Source organism: Thunnus albacares, chromosome 3 (genome assembly GCF_914725855.1).
Source record: "Thunnus albacares chromosome 3, fThuAlb1.1, whole genome shotgun sequence".
Classification (NCBI taxonomy): Eukaryota; Metazoa; Chordata; class Actinopteri; order Scombriformes; family Scombridae; genus Thunnus; species Thunnus albacares.
In genome coordinates, this window is record NC_058108.1 from 22,599,097 (window position 1) to 22,618,688 (window position 19,592).

At 39.7% G+C, this 19,592-nt stretch overlaps 3 protein-coding genes across 3 annotated transcripts in view; 2 read left to right on the forward strand and 1 right to left on the reverse strand.

The window, feature by feature from the left end:
- The first annotated feature begins 634 nt into the window (after positions 1-634).
- arhgef38 (Rho guanine nucleotide exchange factor (GEF) 38) lies at positions 635-13,840 on the forward strand. Its single transcript, XM_044347055.1, has 14 exons — positions 635-945; positions 5,398-5,582; positions 6,117-6,234; positions 6,342-6,489; positions 6,613-6,630; positions 6,753-6,952; positions 7,123-7,256; positions 7,397-7,501; positions 7,603-7,722; positions 8,655-9,029; positions 9,124-9,261; positions 9,750-9,951; positions 11,653-11,936; positions 13,098-13,840. Exons 1-14 carry the CDS (start codon positions 729-731, stop codon positions 13,278-13,280), a joined length of 2,427 nt encoding a protein of 808 aa, XP_044202990.1. The 5' UTR covers positions 635-728; the 3' UTR covers positions 13,281-13,840.
- A 90-nt stretch (positions 13,841-13,930) lies between these two features.
- On the reverse strand, positions 13,931-19,091 carry ints12 (integrator complex subunit 12). The gene is made up of 7 exons (XM_044347054.1): positions 18,959-19,091; positions 17,802-17,965; positions 17,523-17,684; positions 16,720-16,901; positions 16,363-16,522; positions 16,075-16,218; positions 13,931-14,770 (listed from the first exon to the last, which is right to left on the reverse strand). The coding sequence occupies exons 2-7, from the start codon at positions 17,955-17,957 to the stop codon at positions 14,201-14,203; spliced, it is 1,374 nt and encodes a 457-aa protein (XP_044202989.1). The 5' UTR covers positions 17,958-17,965; positions 18,959-19,091; the 3' UTR covers positions 13,931-14,200.
- A 206-nt stretch (positions 19,092-19,297) lies between these two features.
- Positions 19,298-19,592, forward strand: part of gstcd (glutathione S-transferase, C-terminal domain containing) — a 47,957-nt gene continuing 47,662 nt past the window's right edge. The window contains exon 1 of the mRNA XM_044347053.1: positions 19,298-19,424. The gene's annotated coding sequence lies outside the window, so the exon portion shown is untranslated. The remainder of the gene's footprint in view (positions 19,425-19,592) is intronic.

Below are 19,592 nucleotides of genomic sequence, written 5' to 3' on the forward strand. Positions count from 1 at the left end.
CAATTTGAATCCTTAAAAATGAGTTTTGCTAACATGGATATTGTGATCTGAAACTTTTAGATGAGCAATTCAAATGTGATGTTATTTCATTCATTCATTTAATTCATCGCCAAGTCTTGCTAAATCCATTTAATGTATCTGACTTGATAGCTCAGCCATTTAAGATGTGACTTTTGGGTTTGTTTTTTCCATACATAAAATGTTCATATTATTTGATCTGGAAATTCCCTTATTCATCTCTGTCTAAATATAAAACTCTCTGCATTGCCAAGTGTGATTTACAGCACCTGGACCATTTACGTAAATACCTCCGTGTCAACATTTTGGCACATTGTTATTGTCTCTGTGAGGTTAAATTAATTTTGTTATGAGAATTTTTAGTTTTAGTGAGATTAAAAAAACTTTTTCTAGTGTTGCCATTGCTCTGTCCTTCAACCTTCGAGCGAGAGAAAGTGCATCGTATCACTTTCTCTCTCTGATGGATATAATGGTCTAAAGGGAAGAAGCATAGCACAGCAGCGGAGAGGAGTGGCCACATAGCTCTCATTTCAGGTTGACTGGGGAGGAGCTACATTACCTGTGCAGATCAGGCAGTCATTGCACAGTGAACAGTGCACCTGTTGCACCTCCCAGGCCCTCTCTGTCTATCTCTCTCCCTCTTTCTGTCCCTCTTCCCCTTCTTTTCTCCTTGCCTGATCAGAAAGCACAAGGGAGCTGACAGCCTCACCATGGATCCCAAGGAGGTCAGCAAGGGTGAGAAAGAGAAGGAAAAAGAGAAGGAGAAAGTGATAAAGAGGAGGAACAGGCCTGTGTTCCTGCGCTACTTGGAGAGGAGAAAGACGGACACTATTGTGGCTGATGACATGGCCAAAGGTGACATCAACCTGGGGACGCTAGTGAGGAGGAGTCAGTCTGACAAGACGGAGTACAGCGCTAAACTTAAAGGTACATCAGCTAATGACCTCCCCAGAGGTCAAAACTATGGCAACAATCTAAACACACGTGAGCCAACACCGAAAAGTCTCTTTACATCTTGAACTTGTTCACAACAGGAACAAGAACAACACAGGAACAAGTTTAAGGAATAGGAATAGGAAAACTTTTAGACTAATATGTCCACTATATATGGACCGCAAGAGCAGAATCTATGGCCTGAGGGCAAAAATGTAATACACACACACACACACACACACACACACACACACACACACACACACACACACACACACACACACAGCTCTAGTATCCACCGCTCTATAGCAGTGGATACTGGGCACCTGTTGTGCTACTATGTGTTGAGCAGGAGATACTCCCACAGGGATGAAGCCACATATGCAAACTGTGCTCCAAACTCAGGCACAGAGGAGTGGCTTTAGAAGTGTTCCAGACCAGCTGGTAAACAAGAGTTAGATGCTGGTGGCGTGTAAAGAAGGACTTATTTTATTTTTCACTACTAAGTTTATTGAAAGAGAAGTTGAAGGCATTTCTGCATTTGTGGTTTACAATGATTATAATGATAATGATTAAAAAATAGATGTAGTGTTTGACCTGAGAAGTAAGAACTATTTGGAAATAAACGTGTTGTGATACAAAACAAACAGTAAATTCAGCTGTTTGTTGTCTCATCACAGTCTGCTGAGACACTCTTTTTACAGACACAAATGTCTATGTTTCAGAAAAACTAGCTTCACCTGTCCAGAGTGCAGTCAGTGACTGGGAATGCTGCACTTGATCCAAAATGACTGACATCACTGTGTCAGTAGGGGCTTACTTTTAAAGATCAAGCCAAAGTATGTAGACTTTCCAGTGCCACTTGTTCCTTATTTCCTTTTCTATGAACAATACAACTCACATGCCAAAATAACTGGTGGCACTATAAGTATAGCCTACTTCTCACTTAGTGTTGCACTGATAAGATAACTTTCACACACACACACACACACACATGCACACGCACAGGCACAGGCACAGGCACAGTCACTCACACACACACACACACACACACACACACACACACACACACACACACACTTGCCTTATCAGCAGCTGCTCTGTTTACCTGAAATAGAGACACTCTCTACTCTTTTGCCACTTTCTGTTTTCTTGACCAACCCACATGATCATGGCAGAGAGGGTTGTCAAAAACACAGGGGTGTTTTCAGTAAACCAATCACCCCACCTGTTTGACTTTAGTCTCACACCTGACAGCAGTATTACATATTTACAGTGGTATTACCATTGCAAATATTGACAGAACGATGACTTCACTGAAAGAGGAAACATGTGAGCTGCTGCCTGACAGTGTGTTCTCATCTGCTTGTCAGACAGGTTGGTCGAGCCACAGAACCATGACAACATGACATCACTGTGTCTAATTATTTACAGTAACTAAATATAATAGTTCTGATGACGATTTACAGGCTCAGAGCTCACACGAAGGGACAGTAATAAACCAGATATTCCCGTGTACTCATCCACTAATCATACATGGAGCAGATACCTTGTTACTTGTGTTATATTGTCTGAGACTGAGCACTGTGTGTGTGTCACCTTGATGTATGAAAAAGACTTTTGAATTAAACATTTTGTGGCATTCATTGTGGTATACCCAATGAATTGTAACATACCTTTTTATAGACAAGACATATTCTAAGTATGCACAGTGATAAAACCCCATTGTGCACTTTGCTATGTGGCAAAGTCTAACGTGTCATTTTTCTTGATGGCGATATGTGATACACCATGCCTTGTCTTGTATTCTGTTCTGGGGCTGTCTGTTGAATCCATTTCAATGGCCTGAGCAGTGAAAAGCCCTGTATCCACTTTCATGGGAACTCCTGTGCTGGCAACCATATTTCACCAAACAGGAAAGGATAAGGATAAGTCAGTACAGTTTGGATCTGCTGCTGAGTCTTGATAGGCTATAATACATTTTTGTACAATTGTGATGTGTTAGTGTGTAGGAATCTTTTCACGGCCAGGTTGGAACACGACAACTTTCACAGTGTGCAAAATGCTTTTAAGATAATTTTATGTAATTTCCAACAATCAGACGGCGTGCAGTGGCAAGAAGAGATGGGAGTAAAAGCTTATAATGTATGAAAAGAGCTAAAACCACATTTGTTTCCTTCAATTTAAAAATAGAATATGCCTCTGCACAACGAGCCACTAAGATACCTCAACCAGGTCAGGTTTTCTCACGGGTGGGGGTTTTCAGAAATTCTGGGGTTTCTTTTCACACTCAAAGCCTGTGAAGACACGTGACACTTCATGATACTGTTGAAACATGAATGTGATACTTCTTTTACATAACATTTCCACTAGTGTGCTAGAAATACCTATAAGTGTCTGTGATGCTCTTACTCGATATAATGTAGAGTGTTGTTCCACTGTAATCGATAGAAATATATTTAAGAGGGATTTCTTCCAAACCTCTGTTAGAATCATATGACAGACATGATTGTCTTTTAAATGTGCCATATACAATGAGATTACAGAAGCTGTTTTTTTTACTATACAATAGCCTGAGAAGTTGAACTCACAAGAAAGCTGTTATTCTTTATTGATCTGACATTCTAAATTGTCTTTGGTCATTAAGGTAAGAATTACAACTGAAGTGAGGGGAAGGACTAAGATCGACTATGACTGCTAAACTGTCTGTACAAACAAGTATTACTGTAAACTGTGATCTGTATCAAGGTAAAGAGGAGGACACATAAACATGAACACCATTACAATGCATTCCAACTGAATACAATAGTCCTTTAATGAGTATTATCTTTGTGAAGTTTATAATGTTCCATTGTTGTTGGAATTCTCAGCGAGGTGATGATTCACCTATGCAGGTGTTCATTGTATTCCTGTATCTCAGGATCAAGAAAAATGCAAGGTATAAATGTGCACAGTATTGCAGGCAGAATGTGAATAGATCCCTGCCAGTGAACACAATCTGTACAGTGTTCGCATTCGTGAGAAAGTACTGATCACTGGGCAAAAACACATGACCCATTCTATTCAGCTTCACTAAAAGGCTTTCAGCCTCTTGTTACTAAACTGTTCCCTCACAGCAACACTGTAGTGACATTCACAATCTCTGCAAATTGCAAATTGTTTTCATTTGTATTCTTATGAAAAACAAAACAAAATCAGAGCTAGATAGTTGTACATTATCATGTCTAACATCCCTGCACCTGCCATACTTGTTTTCCTTTTCAGTGCAACTTCCTTGTAGTCTTTGTTACTTGCCTGCTTTGCTTATCATGGTTGAAAAATTAGACCGAGTCAAAACCCAGAATTAATGACAGCACATACAAAAATAACATGTAAATGCGAAGGGTCATTTCCCAGATAGCTAATAGTTAGTAGTACTATAGTATTCTTGTGCAAAGGTGCCTATGATGCAACCGAATATAAGGTCATACTAATGTTTAATACATATGCATGTTAACCTGTGTGTGTGTGTGTGTGTGTGTGTGTGTGTGCGTGTGTGTGTGTGTGTGTGTGTGTGTGTGCATGTGCGTATACAGTATTTGTGCATGTGTGGGAAATGAGTAAGCTGAGGCTGATGGACTATGGTGAAATGGTTTGTGTGTACAAGCATAACTGCGTATATGTGTGTGCGTTTGTGCACCTGTGTGAATCCGTGTCAGCATGTGTGTGTCTTTGCATATGTAGGTGTGTGTTCATCATTGTGTGCCACTCCCCTCCCCGCACTCCCAGCCTGAGCAGATGGAATGCCTGAGCACGCCGTAGCATTACATCAGCGGCACGATTAGTTCCGTAACCTGACACGGGCCTCGCAGCCTTCTGTCTCCCTCCCTGCCTCTATCCATCCCTCGCTCACTCACTCACTCCCTCTCTCTCTCTTCATCACTCTCTCCCCCCAGAGGAGGAAGTGGTGCGTGGCGTCGATTAGGCAGTGAGGAAGCATCCCTCTCCTCTGAACAGACACTCCTGCCTGCCATGCAAAGCACAGAGCAGTCACAGACTGATTAGGCAGCAGAGCAATAAAAAAAGAGTAGCGAGCCTGACTGGCATGTTAAGTGAGGCCTTTGGCGCTTCAGTCAAAATAATTAGATCACCGTGAAATATCGATGGCTGCTCAGGCATCAAGCGGATGTGTTAAAAGAGATGTATGTTTTTCCAAGCATGCACAGCCCACAGGGCCAGGGTGTTTACCAGCATTTTAGCAGATGCATATGTGTCACAGATGGCTTGAAATGTTGGCAAAAATATACTTTTTGGAAAATGCAGATTTACAGCTAAATGTAGGTTTATGTTTACATTATTATTTTATAAGAACTTGTAAAACCTTTGATGAACTCATTAGGATAATTGGTATATGACACCTAAGCTTATTTACATCTATGTTTACCATAATTTATCTTTTTCCCTCAGAGAAAATGACACCACATGACTTGTCAACTCCCCCCTCCCCTGCACTGGACCCAGAGGAGATCCGTTTGAGGAAGATGAACCGTAGGGCAAAGGTCATTCAGGAGCTTATGCAGACAGAAAAGGACTACCTCACTGACCTGGAACTGTGCATCAGAGAGGTGGTTCAGCCTCTGAGAAACATGCAGGTAGATGGTGGTAGATGCTTTTCAAAACTCACACTTTTTGTGGGTTCAGTCAGTGTGGTATCAACCCAACTAACACACACTACGACAGCACAAATAGTCTGTAGTTTGTTTAAATTATATTATTTTACTTGGTCTGATTTAATTTGTATAGTGTAATGTTAATGCTCAACTATGTGCTAACAAAAAGTTAATGTTTAACAATACTTAATGGCTGATTTGGTGCATGCTCACCAACTTAACCCGAATCCAACCATAACATGAACCCTTATCAAGACACTGAACATCTGCAGACAACTTTTCACAAAATTACCACTTTAAACATGGAAGACTTTCTACAAACACACAAGTCATGATTGCGATATCCAAATAAAGTGCTGAATAACTTGAAGTAATATTAATGACAGTTCATTTTTACAGTGACTAAAGATTCTGGTTGATCGATACTTTGACATAAAATGAACTATTAGGAGATTTTGATTGTTCTATTCGCATTGAGTCCATAATTTTCACCATAGTTTCCTTATCTTCTGTTAGGTTGTAGATATAGATCGGCTGTTCACCAACATGGAGACAGTGTGTGAAGTATCTGCCGCACTCCTCCAAAGACTGCAGGAGGCCATGGCTGACCCTGATCCAGAAGCAGTTGTTATAGGTAATGCCAGTTTCACTCCTTCTGATTGCCTGATTTTATAATCTGTTAACATTTACATCTCTGGTTAATACTGGATGAAAAATCTCATGTTTCCTGTTTATTTGAAGGAGAAGTATTCATCCAGGCGAAGGCAGCTTTAGAAGACGTATATAAGATTTATTGTTACCATCATGACGATGCCAATATGTCACTCAAATCCTATGAAAAAGAGGAAGAAATAAAGCAACATTTCACCACGTGTGTATTAGCACTGAAGTAAGTCAAGTCACTTCCTCCAAATATTTTTAAAATTATTTTTAACTTCCATGATATTTTAAAGATCATCATTAACATTGTATGATATTTAATGGTGATTTCATTTTGTCTTTTTTATCACAGAAAAATCTATGACCAAGAGTAAGTACGCTGTAATGAAATCTTTACATGTTGCAAATATTGAATCCCATACCAGATTTACTGTACTTTCATATACTGTATAGGTTATAATTATTACATTGATAATATGCTTATTGTCACAGAGGGAAACCCAACTTGCTGGACATGGGTTCACTCCTCATCAAACCTGTCCAGAGGATCATGAAGTACCCGTTGCTGCTTAGTGAGCTGTGGCAGGCCACACCTGAAAACCACCCTGACTTTCGGCCACTGCAAGAGGCTTTCACTGCTGCCAAGATCATTAATGTTAACATCAACGAGTTCAAGAGACGCAAGGATATAGGTAAGGTTACAAACACTAGGACATACAAATCAATATTTTGTCATTTCTGTCTATTTATCAAGTGCAAATTATATTAGTTGCCCTGCTAAATCATCTCCTATCCTGTCCATTCCATATCTTTTCAAACGTAATCCTTTCAATTTTGGTCTCATATTCCCATCTACTCTCAGTTATGAAGTATAAGAGGCTGGAAGATGAAGGCACACTGAGGGGCAAACTACACAAATTCAACATCCACTCCATTCGAAAGAAAGGCGATAGGTTTGCTGGCTATCTCAAGATCCTCACTGGAGTTGAACCACAGGTAAAATAGAGTGAGAATTTACTTTTTTCTTTTTTTTTACAGTTGTAAAGAAAAACAAATTTCTGACCTAAAGTTGCATTAGCATAGTCAGTGGTATTTGAAAGTGTAGAAATTTGGAGTTTCATATTTTCTTTTTGTAGGTGAGAGATGAAATATTTGATAGAGAAGAGAAGCTGTTCAGGAGTCTGGAGAAAGCTGTGAGGCAGCTGGTCAAGAATGTCCAGTTTTACCTGCAGCACACTCAGGTAGGTCTTTGCGTGCAAGTGCATGTACCATGTGCATATTTAAATCACTTGAAATATCCTTGTGGTCTGAGGCTTTTTTTCTTGGTGTTTTTTTTCTGTAGGAGATGGTGTCTGTAGCTGTTCAGAAGGTCCAGGACATGGAGAACGTCATCAAGGAGCCAAACAAAAATGACACAAACGGATCATCGCACAGTAATGGCAATGACCCCTATAAGCACTTTGTAAGTATGGCCGTTTTTGTACTTCACAATGAAAATGACAAAACATTGTGTTTCTATTGTTTTCGTACGCAGTTGCATCATCAGTTTAACTTAGGGTGCACTTTACTGTTCAGCTTTCCCCTCTTCCCTTAACTCCCTGGATCATCTGTACTGGTGTCTGTCCTGTTCCTTCATGACCTCCCATTCTCCCACTGTGACTCGTCTGCTACTTTATCCATAGCTAGATGTCTTTTGTCCATTATATTCATCCCCTTCTACTATGCCTCTAACCTTTCTAGTAGATCGTGCAGTATCCCTGCCACCTTCCCATTCCTGCCTCCTCTCTCTGCGAATTGCACAATTCTGAGATAACTGTGCCTTTGAATATGATTCTTTGTGTGGTAGTGCTTCGCTGCAGCAATTCGGCAGTGCCTCAATCCTAAATCTGTAATGAGTTTTACAAAGTAGGTGCAGACACAATTGCACCAGTCTGAAGAAAAGCAACAGACTTATTTTGTATGGAAGAACTCCATTGTGTCTGCCACAATCAAAACATGACAGCTGTAACTGATAGATGCTTTCAGGAAGCAGAACATTTTCACCAAACGAAGAGTTCTTTCTATTTTATGTATAGTACTACCCATTACATGCTCCTCACTATAATAGATAAGTCTGCTGAAGTTTTTCTGTAGCTGAACAACATCACCAACCTCCTGTTTGTCTGCAAGTAAATTAAGCTGTAGCAGCTCTGCTGTTCTTATGTTATCAAGGGTAATGTTTAGGCATACTTTACTAAAAACAAGAGATTTCATAGTTCAGACATTACAAAAAAATCATATAAAACACACAGAAGAACACATAAAGTACCTATTATGTATAGAATACATACCACAGAATACTAATACTGTATATCTCTATTCATCATTTGCCACCTCATTGTTTTCTTCTCCCAGAAAGACAGTATGGAGCGCTTGGTCCTCGCCCCCCTCTCCTCCCTACAGGGCATGTTCACAGCCCCACAGAAGCTCATTCAGAAACGTTATGACAAATTACTGGATTACTGTAGCCGCCTGGAGCGCTCTTCCTCTTTTTCGTCCTCGTCTTCTGCATCCACCACTTCTTCCTCTACTTCACTGGTGTCAGAGGACCCGCCTGGCCCTGCCAGGAGGGACTATGAAGCTCTCAATGCCCTGCTAGTGGAGGAGTTGCAGAGGTTCAATATGGCCGCCTATACTATCCTAACCAACTGTGTGGTGTATCTAGTGGCCCTACTGAGAGAGCTGACGGATAAAATATTACTCCGTGCTCCATCCATACATCAGCTACCGGTGAGGATCCCTCACATGATTCACATTATTAGACATATTGCATTTTTTGTGTATTTAATATTTAATCTGAAATGTGTTACATTTGTTTTTGCAGGCTCCATTGTCAAACATCACTGAAGTGCAGAACAGCATCATGGATGAACTGAACAATCTGACTTTTGTCAAGGATAACGCGCAGAAGTTAATGGAGCGAAAAGTCAGCTTTGAGAGACAACGAGACAAGAAAATTACGGTAAAAAAAGTGGCAGGGGAAATGATCTAGTATAATGTATAGTGTAAAGTGTAAGCATCTGGAAACAACTCAAAGTCTTTCAGGTTAAAACAAAAGTTCCACATATTCTTTTGAGTTTTCCACAATTTTTTGAAAAAATTCCAAGTCATAAATGAGGAGCTATAAGTCTCATCAAAGGCAGACACAGAGAACAGTTCCAGTCTGTGATTAACTAGGGTACTTGGCAACCCATAGCTCCACCAGGTACCAGTCCCTTGACACTTGTACAATATATCTCCTGATTGTGTGTGTAGAAGGTGCACACATATGCATACACATCTGTACATAGTGTTTGTGCTTGGACGTTTGAGTAAATCTATTTAATAGTCCCTCCTTCTTCAAATACTCTTGTGTACTGATAACCAACAGCAGGCCTACATGAGCCCACACACACCATACCCATTTCAAATATTTACACCAACATCCCTTTTTGTTGTGCTGTCCTCCAGATGCCAGAGGTACAGCATCAAACCGAGGAACAGCGTGCCTGGCTGCTGGCAGAATATCCACTGAACCGTCTGTATCAGCTGAAGAGGAAGTGTAATGGCTGCCAGGAGCAGGACCTCAGCCTGCTGGAGGGAGAGCTGGTGGCCCTGCTGGAGGACACAGACCCATTAGGCAGTAGCAGCCGCTGGCTGGTTCACAGTGGAGGCAAGTGTGTGTATGTGTATGCATGCATAAGGACAAAGACCCTTGGGGCAGAGGTAGCTCTTGGCGCATACTGTTAGTAAGACATACAAGGTGAATAAAGTTATCACACTAGATCATCTGCAGGTATGGTAGGTATAGCTTTCCTCTGTAAATAGACCTGCATTTATTAGATGACTCAGGCTGTGCAGACACACCAAACTTTACTTTCTGACACTGACAAGTCAGCACACAAGAATCAGTCCCAGGAGTTCCTGTGATGTCATGGTTGCTGGTACCTCTGTGCCTTCCTCTGGAGATGGTTGCCTCACAACAGGGCCAACTCCATAGCTTGTCTCCATCTTCCCTCTACATCTCGCTGAGGCACCTGCGATCCCAACATCTTGTTTGGAACAAACCACTGCACGTTGTAAGCAGTGTTAGAGTACAAAGCCTCTCCCTCTGGGTATTCAGAAACAAGGATGGAGAGATGCCGTTTGTATGCCTCTCTGTACTCTGCAATAACAAGTTCTTTTTCATGAGGTCTAGAAAAAAAAAGTGTGTACGTTTCTTGGTACGAAGTACATTCTTCACAGACTTGTCTTTTCCTCTGGGATTACAAGCTTTCCCAGGAAGTTGTTCATTCGTCTGTTGATATCAACACTATGAATATGTTTGCCTCATATTTACACACTCTTCAGGTGTCTCACTGCAACTGGATTTAAGATTGTGTAAGCAAATGCTGTAGCTCTAGCTTTCAGTCTTAATGTTTATCCTTTAGAAATTATGGCCATTTATTTTATTTTAAATTATTCTGTAATTACTTTACTGTTAGACTGTTAGATTTAAAGGTTTGGCTCACCCAAACTATGAAAAAACGAAACAAATAATTTGCAGGTATGTATATAACTGTTAATAGTTAGAAAAACATTTTGGTGCAATTTGGTACAAATTAGAAAGAAAGAAAGAAAAGAAAATGGAAAAAAGTTGTGGATTATATGTTTTTAATTTGAAAAATTCATAGTAAATTGGATTCTTAACAATTCTTAAAAACATACTTTTTAGTGTATAGTTTTGTGTGTCAAGCAATCTATATTCACATATGAGGCTACAGCAAGTGAGCTATATAGAAGACTTACTTTCCTACTAATTTCCAGGACATTTTTTTCAACAATTTCCTAAAAGTAGCTTAGGCTCTGTAATTTGGTAGTATAAGAGAAATGTATAGTTTTTTTTCAAGAAATAATCTGTAACACACAAAACTACACAATGAAAATTGAGTATTTATGTCAGTTAAATATTTTTTTTGCAAAGTAAGAACTACATATGAATCCAAATATAATGAGTAGGTACCTACCTACTAAACAAATTTAACACTTTTTTCTGTTTTTTTCTTATCATTTGTAACAAACTGCACTACCCCTTCTGTGACATTCCCTAAAAATGAACCTTTACATACTGGCAAATTACACTGCAAATTTCCAGAAAATTAGTATAAAATTAAGGGACCTGCAAAACAAAGTGTTACCAAAAGAGAATAACATCCGTCCATTGCATTGGGGTGGAGGCAGACATCTCAGAGATGGACATCTCAAAACCTGGACAAATTAAAAACAAACACCATCCCCATGGCTAGATACTGAATTTTAGAATTTGGGTGTACCAACTTTAAAACCGACCAGACTTCAGGCATTCTGACAAACTGTCCTGTTGTGTCACTATTAGGTACACAGGGTTATGTCTACTCCACATTCCTGAAGCAGTACAACCCTCTGAGGGACTCGCAGCGGGCAGGCCAGATGGCCAAAGAGCAGCAACAGCAGCAGCCGCCTGCCATGGCGGATGAGGACTTCGATGACCTCAGCCTGTTTGTGTCAGGCAGTGGCAGCAGCAGCCTGCTCAGTTTCAGTCTTAACACCACCGACAGCAGCTCAACCCTTTCTGGACTGCAGGGGGAGCCGGAGAGCCCTGAAGACCAGGAGGACACACTGGACAAAGAGGCTCAGCAGGTGTGTATTGTGCCTTATATGTGATTCTTTTGTTTTCTTGCAACATATGGATGTCATTTTAAGGTACTGCATTGCTTAGCATTGGTGAGATAGGGTAAAAAAATCTGTATTGAAGAGGAACTGAAAAGAAGAGATTCTTCATCAGCTCAGTTTTGTTGACACTTTAAGAACACTCAGTCAAAAGGGCTAATGTCATTTGCAAAGTTTTGCAAAATCAACAGTTGCAGCAAGGCTACACACACACAAAGTGTGTGCACAGACTAACACATTATAAAACGAACAAACAAAGCAGTATCATAATTTCAGAAGCGGCTCTCTTTAGGCCTCTGCAAATTACTGAAAAAATCAGTATGAGAAGTGAAAATCATTCTTTGGTTTAACAGCTAACAGTTCAGACATATGCAACCTGTGACGAGCCAAAATAGTTCATAACCACTGACATAAGGGATGGAACTGAGACACTACACACCTCGTAATGAAAATAAAAATAATGGCTCAGCAAGCAATGTAACTTTAACAGGGATTTCAGAGGGCCATTAGTGTGTCCTCACAGAGGAGCATCCACCTTTATGATGGTTGTTACTATAGAGAGACAGTAAAACTGTAATGTGTATGTATATAAACAGGTTGAGCTGAAGTTCTGTTGCTGTGGAAGCACATTTGACAGTTTTACAGTATCTCAGCATTCATTGAAATTATATGGCTTGAATGATATTAAATGATGATGGTGCTGTCACTCTGGCTTCAACAAACACCTGGGCTTTGTCCTCCTTATAGTCATGTCTTCATCCACTACGACTACCTAATATCCCTCTGATCTTCATCATTACATGACACTTATTGGTGTCTTGTAATCAATAAAAATTGGGCCTGTAGTAACAGTTTGCCCATGCAGAACGTTAATAAACAGTGACACCTTCTGGATTTACAGGAGAACACACTTTAGTGATGTCTGCAATTTAAGATTTGATATTTGTTATTTTTCTCCCCAAAATAGTAGTTTGTAATTGTCAGCTGCTCTTAAATGTACCTTTGTGCAGTTGAATGGTTTCCCAAAAAAAATCAAAGTAAGCTGAACAAAGATATGGTCCATTTTTCAAACGGAAGATTTGTAGATTTGTTTAACCTCTGATGCCGTCTGATTTATGTCTCTTTCCACAGTTCTATGCTGTGTATGCATTTCAAGCCCGCTGTGACCAGGAGCTGACCTTGCAGGAGTACCAGCATGTCCGCATCCTCAAGTTTTGTGACCTGGGAGGTAATAAGGAGTGGTGGTTAGCTGAGGCAAATGGACAGAAGGGATATGTCCCTGCTAACTACCTTGGCAGGATGTCCTACGCATAAATAGAGCCCCTGTCTTTATGCATAGGATATCCAGAAACCAAACCATCCAGAAGACCAAATTAACATCAACCTGTAGCATTTTAAACAAACTTTAATACATCATTGAAACAGAATGTCCTGACTGTAAATCGTGTTGCATTTCTGCTTTGTGAAAGTGACAATTGCACTAGGCATCTAGGCATCACTAGAACTTATCAGATGTTTCATACCAAAAGTGTTGATGTCAAATCTGCTTTGCCTTTAGAAGATCATAAGAGAGCTCACCAATGTGACTTGACCAATAATCTGTGATAAACACGGGTAATGGTAGGAAAATACTGGCCACTGTACTGAGCACTTTGTACTACAGTGTTGAGTTTATATTGACTATGATTTATTCATGAAGTAATTTTTATATGTGAACTGATTTATAGATGAAGTAAATGTTATATATGAAATGATTTATAGATGAAGTAAATGTTACATGTGAAATGATTTACAAATGAAGTATATGATATCTGAATGCAAAATAAAGAAATCTATAAATGTCTTTTATATTTTATCAATTATATGAATAAAGATGTCTTCTATGATAACTAATGTGATCTACTCTCCATGTGTCCCGCAGAATTGAATGACTCACACACTATATAGTCACTGCTACTGCCATCCAGTTTGAAAAGAAGTGGATATTTAATGACATTTGTTGATAAAAAGTGACTTCACTTTTTCACTGGTTACATTGGTTAGGACATAACGAGGCACACAGAGTCCAGCAGCATTTACACAAAGTAAGATTCAAGTATTTGAATGGATGGTGTTACTCCATGTACAGACTTGTAATACAAACATAATGCTCTGGAACTAAGTCCACACTGTTTAAGCTTTTATTTTCTACTCACTCACACCTCCTACTCCTCTTTGTTTCTTTCTACCTCCACTCATTTCTTAAGTTTCTTCTGTGCTGCTTTCTTCTTCACCAGTTGTAACCGTTTCATGGCGTTAAGTTGGGACTCTTGGGATGTTGGTGCTTTGTCCCCTGGTGGAGCCTTTGACCCATTTCCATTGTTGCCGTTACCTCCTCCATTATTGCTGGACCCTCCGTTTCCTCCTGTGCTTGCCTGGGAGCCACTCGGGGAGCCCGCCCCTGATGAAGAAGAACCTTTTCCTTGACTTTCACCACTTGATGACCGGTTCAGTGGCTGCTTACCCAGTGTCAGGGGTGGAGGAGGTTTCAGAGGCACCTGGCTAGAACCGTTTCCGTTGCCGCCCCCAGGCATCTTCACGCCCCCAAGTCCAGACTTTGCTCCCGCTAGCCCAGACAGCCCAACGGGTTTCTGTCCAGAGGGAGTGGTCAAGGTCTTGCTGCTCCCACTTGCTCCTGAGGAACCCAGTTTGGAGCTGGCAGGAAGTGAAGGACTTGTCTTGGCGCCGAATGCAGCCCAGCCTGTAAGACCACTGCCTGAGGAGGAGGAGTTGCTGCTGGGGGGATTGGCTGATGTTGTGGATGTCTACATGAAATGATATACAGTTACCACAATTACCACAGCGCAAAACCAATTGAACAGATTTTTACCATCTTTTCTAATTCTAATGTTTTGATTTTGATGCCGACTTCAACATCTTTTCACTTGAATACAAGTGTTTATAATTGTTTGATAAAGTCTATGCACTATCATCAGTGTGACTGTGTTGAAATGATCATTTTTAGACAGGCAATCCATAGTTTCTGCAATGCCCTTCTCAATGAGGTTGATGTTTGTAGGTATATGTGACATTTCAAGCGAGAGAAACCAGCAGAGCTCATATTTTGTAAATGAGTGTAGCTCATTTACTATTTAAGGCAAGATAAATAGTCCACCTTTAAATGCATATTTTATCTGTGCAAGGTTCAGTGCATTTCCTCATTTAATTGGTATAATTTATCTGTGGTGTACCCCACCAACAGTCCGATTTGTCAACTACTACACTTTGTACAAATAAAATATGCATCAGTACAATTAGCTTGTCACCTAGTGTGCATACCACTAAACAGAAAAAAGAAGTTCAGAAATGCATGATAATGTAATCAGAAACACTGACGTGTGAAGGGTGACATTTTGCTTTTAAGCTATCCCTAAAGGAAAACACATTGTGAGAGGGCAACATATTTGATACATTACATACAGACAAGTTACCACCAGTTGATGTAGTTTTCTATTTATAATGTACTATAACAAAGTATTCTTTGGCTTACATATCAAATAAACATATCTTCAGATTACTGTGTAGTAAAACAAATACATATGTATCAAGATATGTCAATCAGTGAAAGTTATCTGCAAGCTAGATAATGCCTCAACTTGCCTACTTGGGCAATACTTGTGCTTAAAAAAGCATTCTCACTCTAGCTTGTATTAACATAATGAAATTGCTGGCTACAAGGCAAAATGTTTTCTGTCAAAATAACTTGGTGGTGAACTCCACTAAGTTAAAGTCCTCTGAAAAGTTTTAAATGCATTCCCTCTGGAGAAACTATAGTGTACTGGTAGACTATCCAAGCAGCAGGCTTTTAGAGCGGTTTTGCACATTGACAGCAATTGCTCTTCTCTATCTTCTCTACTTGCTATCAATAATAACTTAAAGATGCAGAATCCTAGTTTTTGCTTGATGTGAGGGTGAAAAAGGAACATAAATGATATACAACAAATGATTATAAATCAAAAAGGTTGGCAAAAATTTTGTTAACTATTCAGCAGTTTGACTTGTATACATACAGTCTTGCATGTTTTTACAGTCTAATCCACTGAGATAACTGTAATGAATTAACACATACCTTTACTTCTGTTCTTTTGAAGGCTTGGAAGGTGCTGGCTGTGTCAGGCTTAGTTTTAAACTCTGCCTTTTTCACTAGTGTATCTTTTACAACTGGTGCTGAAGATGCAGAGGCAGGGGACGGCTTCTGTGGAGGTTTCTGGGCCTTGTGGACAAATCAAAATAGTTAGTTTTAGACCATGGAAACAAAACCAGAATCTGTTAACAGCACTGACTAGTCATCTTATCAGTGATGATGTGCTCCAAATGAGCACAAAGTAGATACTGGAATATAATTAACATTCCTCACCATACGTTTCATTTGCCTGGTGCAGCGGGCGCAATACCACACGAGTCGTGGGTCATTAACTTCTTTGTCTGTCACTTGAGGCTTATGACAGTCCTGGTGGTACAGGTTATGGCACTCCTGGCACTCCACCAACTGATTTCCCATAGTCACTGTCATTTGTCTTTGGTAATTAAAAAATAGGACAGTAAAGTCAACATGTGAATAGAAAAACACACTGAGTTATCCTCCAAGCTTTCCATCCTAAAAGACTAAGCAGATTATAATATTAATAATTGGACAGAATACATACCGACATCCTAAAGGGCGTTAAATACATAGAAGTTACATTTACTTTATCTGCTAATAATTAACACGTACCTGCAAACTACACACGCCAGACCCATTTCCATGGCAAAGTCATCAGCGTTTGTCTCATCGTTGTCGTTTATGTTTGGCAGGAGGTCTTTGCTTGTCTGAACGGTGATTGGAGAAGAACGATTCTCCTGTTTCTCCAAACGTGGCTTTTTCGGAGGGTCTACCTCACCCATTTCAACCCTGACCTGTTTGTCATTAAGACAGCAAGAGGTTAGTTTGTACAACGCATGCTGGCATCAGTGCCATAAGCAACAGCATTGTCAGATTTTAGCCATCTTATACTGTCCTACATGAGTTATGCATGTGTTCTTCCTGCACTTTAAGCAAAACTCTTAACTCTAATTACCCCATCTTGCTGATCAATTGTGACCTGAACTGTATGAATCGGCTTAGTCTTTCTTGTGTAGCGCTGAAATATAGCACTGTAGGACTAAAAGAAACTTGAAAAGAAAAACACAAAAATATAGCATTTGTTTTTCAACTTTCTACACTGGAATTCTAAAACTAGAAATGTATATATTTAGTTTCACATGTGATTGTGACTTAACAACTTTCACAATTTATGCTACACTATTTTACAGAGCAACACATCTCACAGGCAGGTTAACAGGCAGCCAAACTGGATTGGCACTTGACAAGCAAAATGCAAAGCAAATGCCAAGGTAAACTCATAACTACAAGAGTTGATTTACAAAGACAACAGTGTGTTAAAAGAGATACTGACTTTCTTTGTATGGTCCTAAATTCTGCTGGAACATGAGTCTAAATTTATTCTTATTTAAAAGATTCAAAACACAACCCTGTACCTTCTCAGAGGATCTCTTCTCTCCCTCCTTCCTGCTCTTCTCCGAGCTGGATTTGCTGCTGACACTGCTGCTGCTGCTGGAAGATGAGGAACTAGAGGAGGACTTGGAGTCTTGTTTACTTAAGCTGAGTTTTGATACAGACACCTTGGACACCTCTATATCCTGAAGATATGCAATGATAATATACAGTATTTAGCAATTAGTTCCATAGATTACAAACCAATGAAATTGAAGAAAATAAGAAACTATATTAACATAAAGACATGATGGAGTCCTTACTTTTTGTGATGAGCGATAAGATGAATCACTTCCTCTTGAAAGGGACTCATCTAGCAGAGCTTTGAGTTTCTCAGCTGAATCTTTACTCTTGGAGTGCAGGTAGCTCAGTCCCTTAAGGAAGATGGGATCCAACTCTAGACTGACAGGTCCAGCCATGACTTAAACTAGGAGTCAAAAAAATTATGTCAGGCTACAGTTACAACTTGCATGATCAAATACCACTGCTAAAGTCATCCTAAAACAAGATTGGCAAGTGACAGAATTCCTAAATATAAGAAAGTAAGGTAAATTTAGACTAAATAAAAGCTGCATTAGATATAAACATTGCATTGACATTTGACTTGAAAAAGGGAAATTCTTCATCGATTCCAAAGACAAAATGTCTTTTTAAGGACTTGTAATCTCTGCAGTCTGCTACAGTCAATACACTATAACACAATATTAACAAAGCATCGACACATTCAGCTATATTAGACTGGGCTGTTAAAATTAAATTTATGAACCGTTCTCCCTCCACATAAAACATGCAGGGAGATTAAAAATATATTTCTTAGTAAATTAACCGTCTCTTTGTTTTTCTTCAGTGCAATCTACCCCAGTTTGAGCCTCTTATGTATTCAGTGTTTTATGGACAAAGACATTTACACCGATGACCACAACCATTAAAAATAACCGCATAAGAAGCGCTATTACAAACTGAACTGAAACAGAAAGAAGAGAGGAGAAAACAGGCCACAGAAAAACCTCTAAGGGAAAGAACCGTTGCAATAGGTTGACTCAGACTGTTGTTCATAGTGTTGATTTTTCACTTACACCAATGTACCCTATTGTATGTTCACATCAACGTGCCCTGTAATGATCAATGTTTCCGTGCGAATTGTACATTATTCTCATAGGTAAGATGCGCTGAAGTAACCCACGCCTCTGGTTGAGTCTCATATACCATAATGTGTGTCCCCTTTCCGTCTCTCGGGTTTTATATAAAGAGATTCATGCGATAACACTGGATTGATTTGGTTCCTCTGTAACGTTATTATTCCGGACCAGAAACACGGAGCACTGTAGCAGCTTCACAATGGCTAAAGGTACCTTTCCTCCCCAGCTGTCCGTTATAAAACCAAGTTCGCAATTTATTATTCTCTGTTTGGTTACATTACCTCACACTTTCTGGTAAAATCTTGCCCTTTTACGCCGGTATTTTCGTTAACCGACGGTTGTAAACTTCCTACACAGGAGCGAACAGCCGGGGAAGCGTTTCCTCTCTCACTAACAGCTCTCGCAACCGTTAAATATGTCCGGAATCTACCTGCGCGGAACCTCGTATGAAAATGGTTTTTTATTGAGGTTTATTACATAAATTTACTGCGTATTTAATATTTTAAAATCCAACACGTATAATCGAAACATTCTTTAAATTGATTTAGCATTTTAAAATATATATTTCCGTTTTGATTTTTTCTGAAGTTTTTACAATGGACAGCTGATGGCGCTGTGTAGCTATCCTAGCTTTAGTAAAAGGAAAGAAGAAGCTGTGCTGCGTGTGCTAGGAAGCGTGTATCAAAACAACGTGCTTCTATCTTATTGAAATTGACGGTGTATACGTTCATATTTTAAAAAGCTGCTGTGAGTATGTTAATATCATTTTATGCGCCAGAATTAAAACGGTATTTTAGCTATCATGCCTTAGCTGTCATGCTTCAAAATGCACAAAACTGAGCAATTTATTGATGTTGTTTAGTCTGACTTTGAAAACATTGTCAAGCTAACTACGTGCTAACCCCCCCCTCTGTG

Bases quoted from the DNA above. Each gene is read 5' to 3' on its own strand.
- arhgef38 (XM_044347055.1), top strand. From the start codon at position 729: ATGGATCCCAAGGAGGTCAGCAAGGGTGAGAAAGAGAAGGAAAAAGAG. The intron at 946-5,397 runs GTACATCAGCTA...TTTTTCCCTCAG, and splicing joins GTACAGCGCTAAACTTAAAG to AGAAAATGACACCACATGAC. The intron at 6,953-7,122 runs GTAAGGTTACAA...ATCTACTCTCAG, and splicing joins CAAGAGACGCAAGGATATAG to TTATGAAGTATAAGAGGCTG.
- ints12 (XM_044347054.1), bottom strand. From the start codon at position 17,957: ATGGCTGGACCTGTCAGTCTAGAGTTGGATCCCATCTTCCTTAAGGGA. The intron at 17,685-17,801 runs GTAAGGACTCCA...GCATATCTTCAG, and splicing joins CTTATCGCTCATCACAAAAA to GATATAGAGGTGTCCAAGGT. The intron at 16,219-16,362 runs GTGAGGAATGTT...TTTGTCCACAAG, and splicing joins CCAGGCAAATGAAACGTATG to GCCCAGAAACCTCCACAGAA.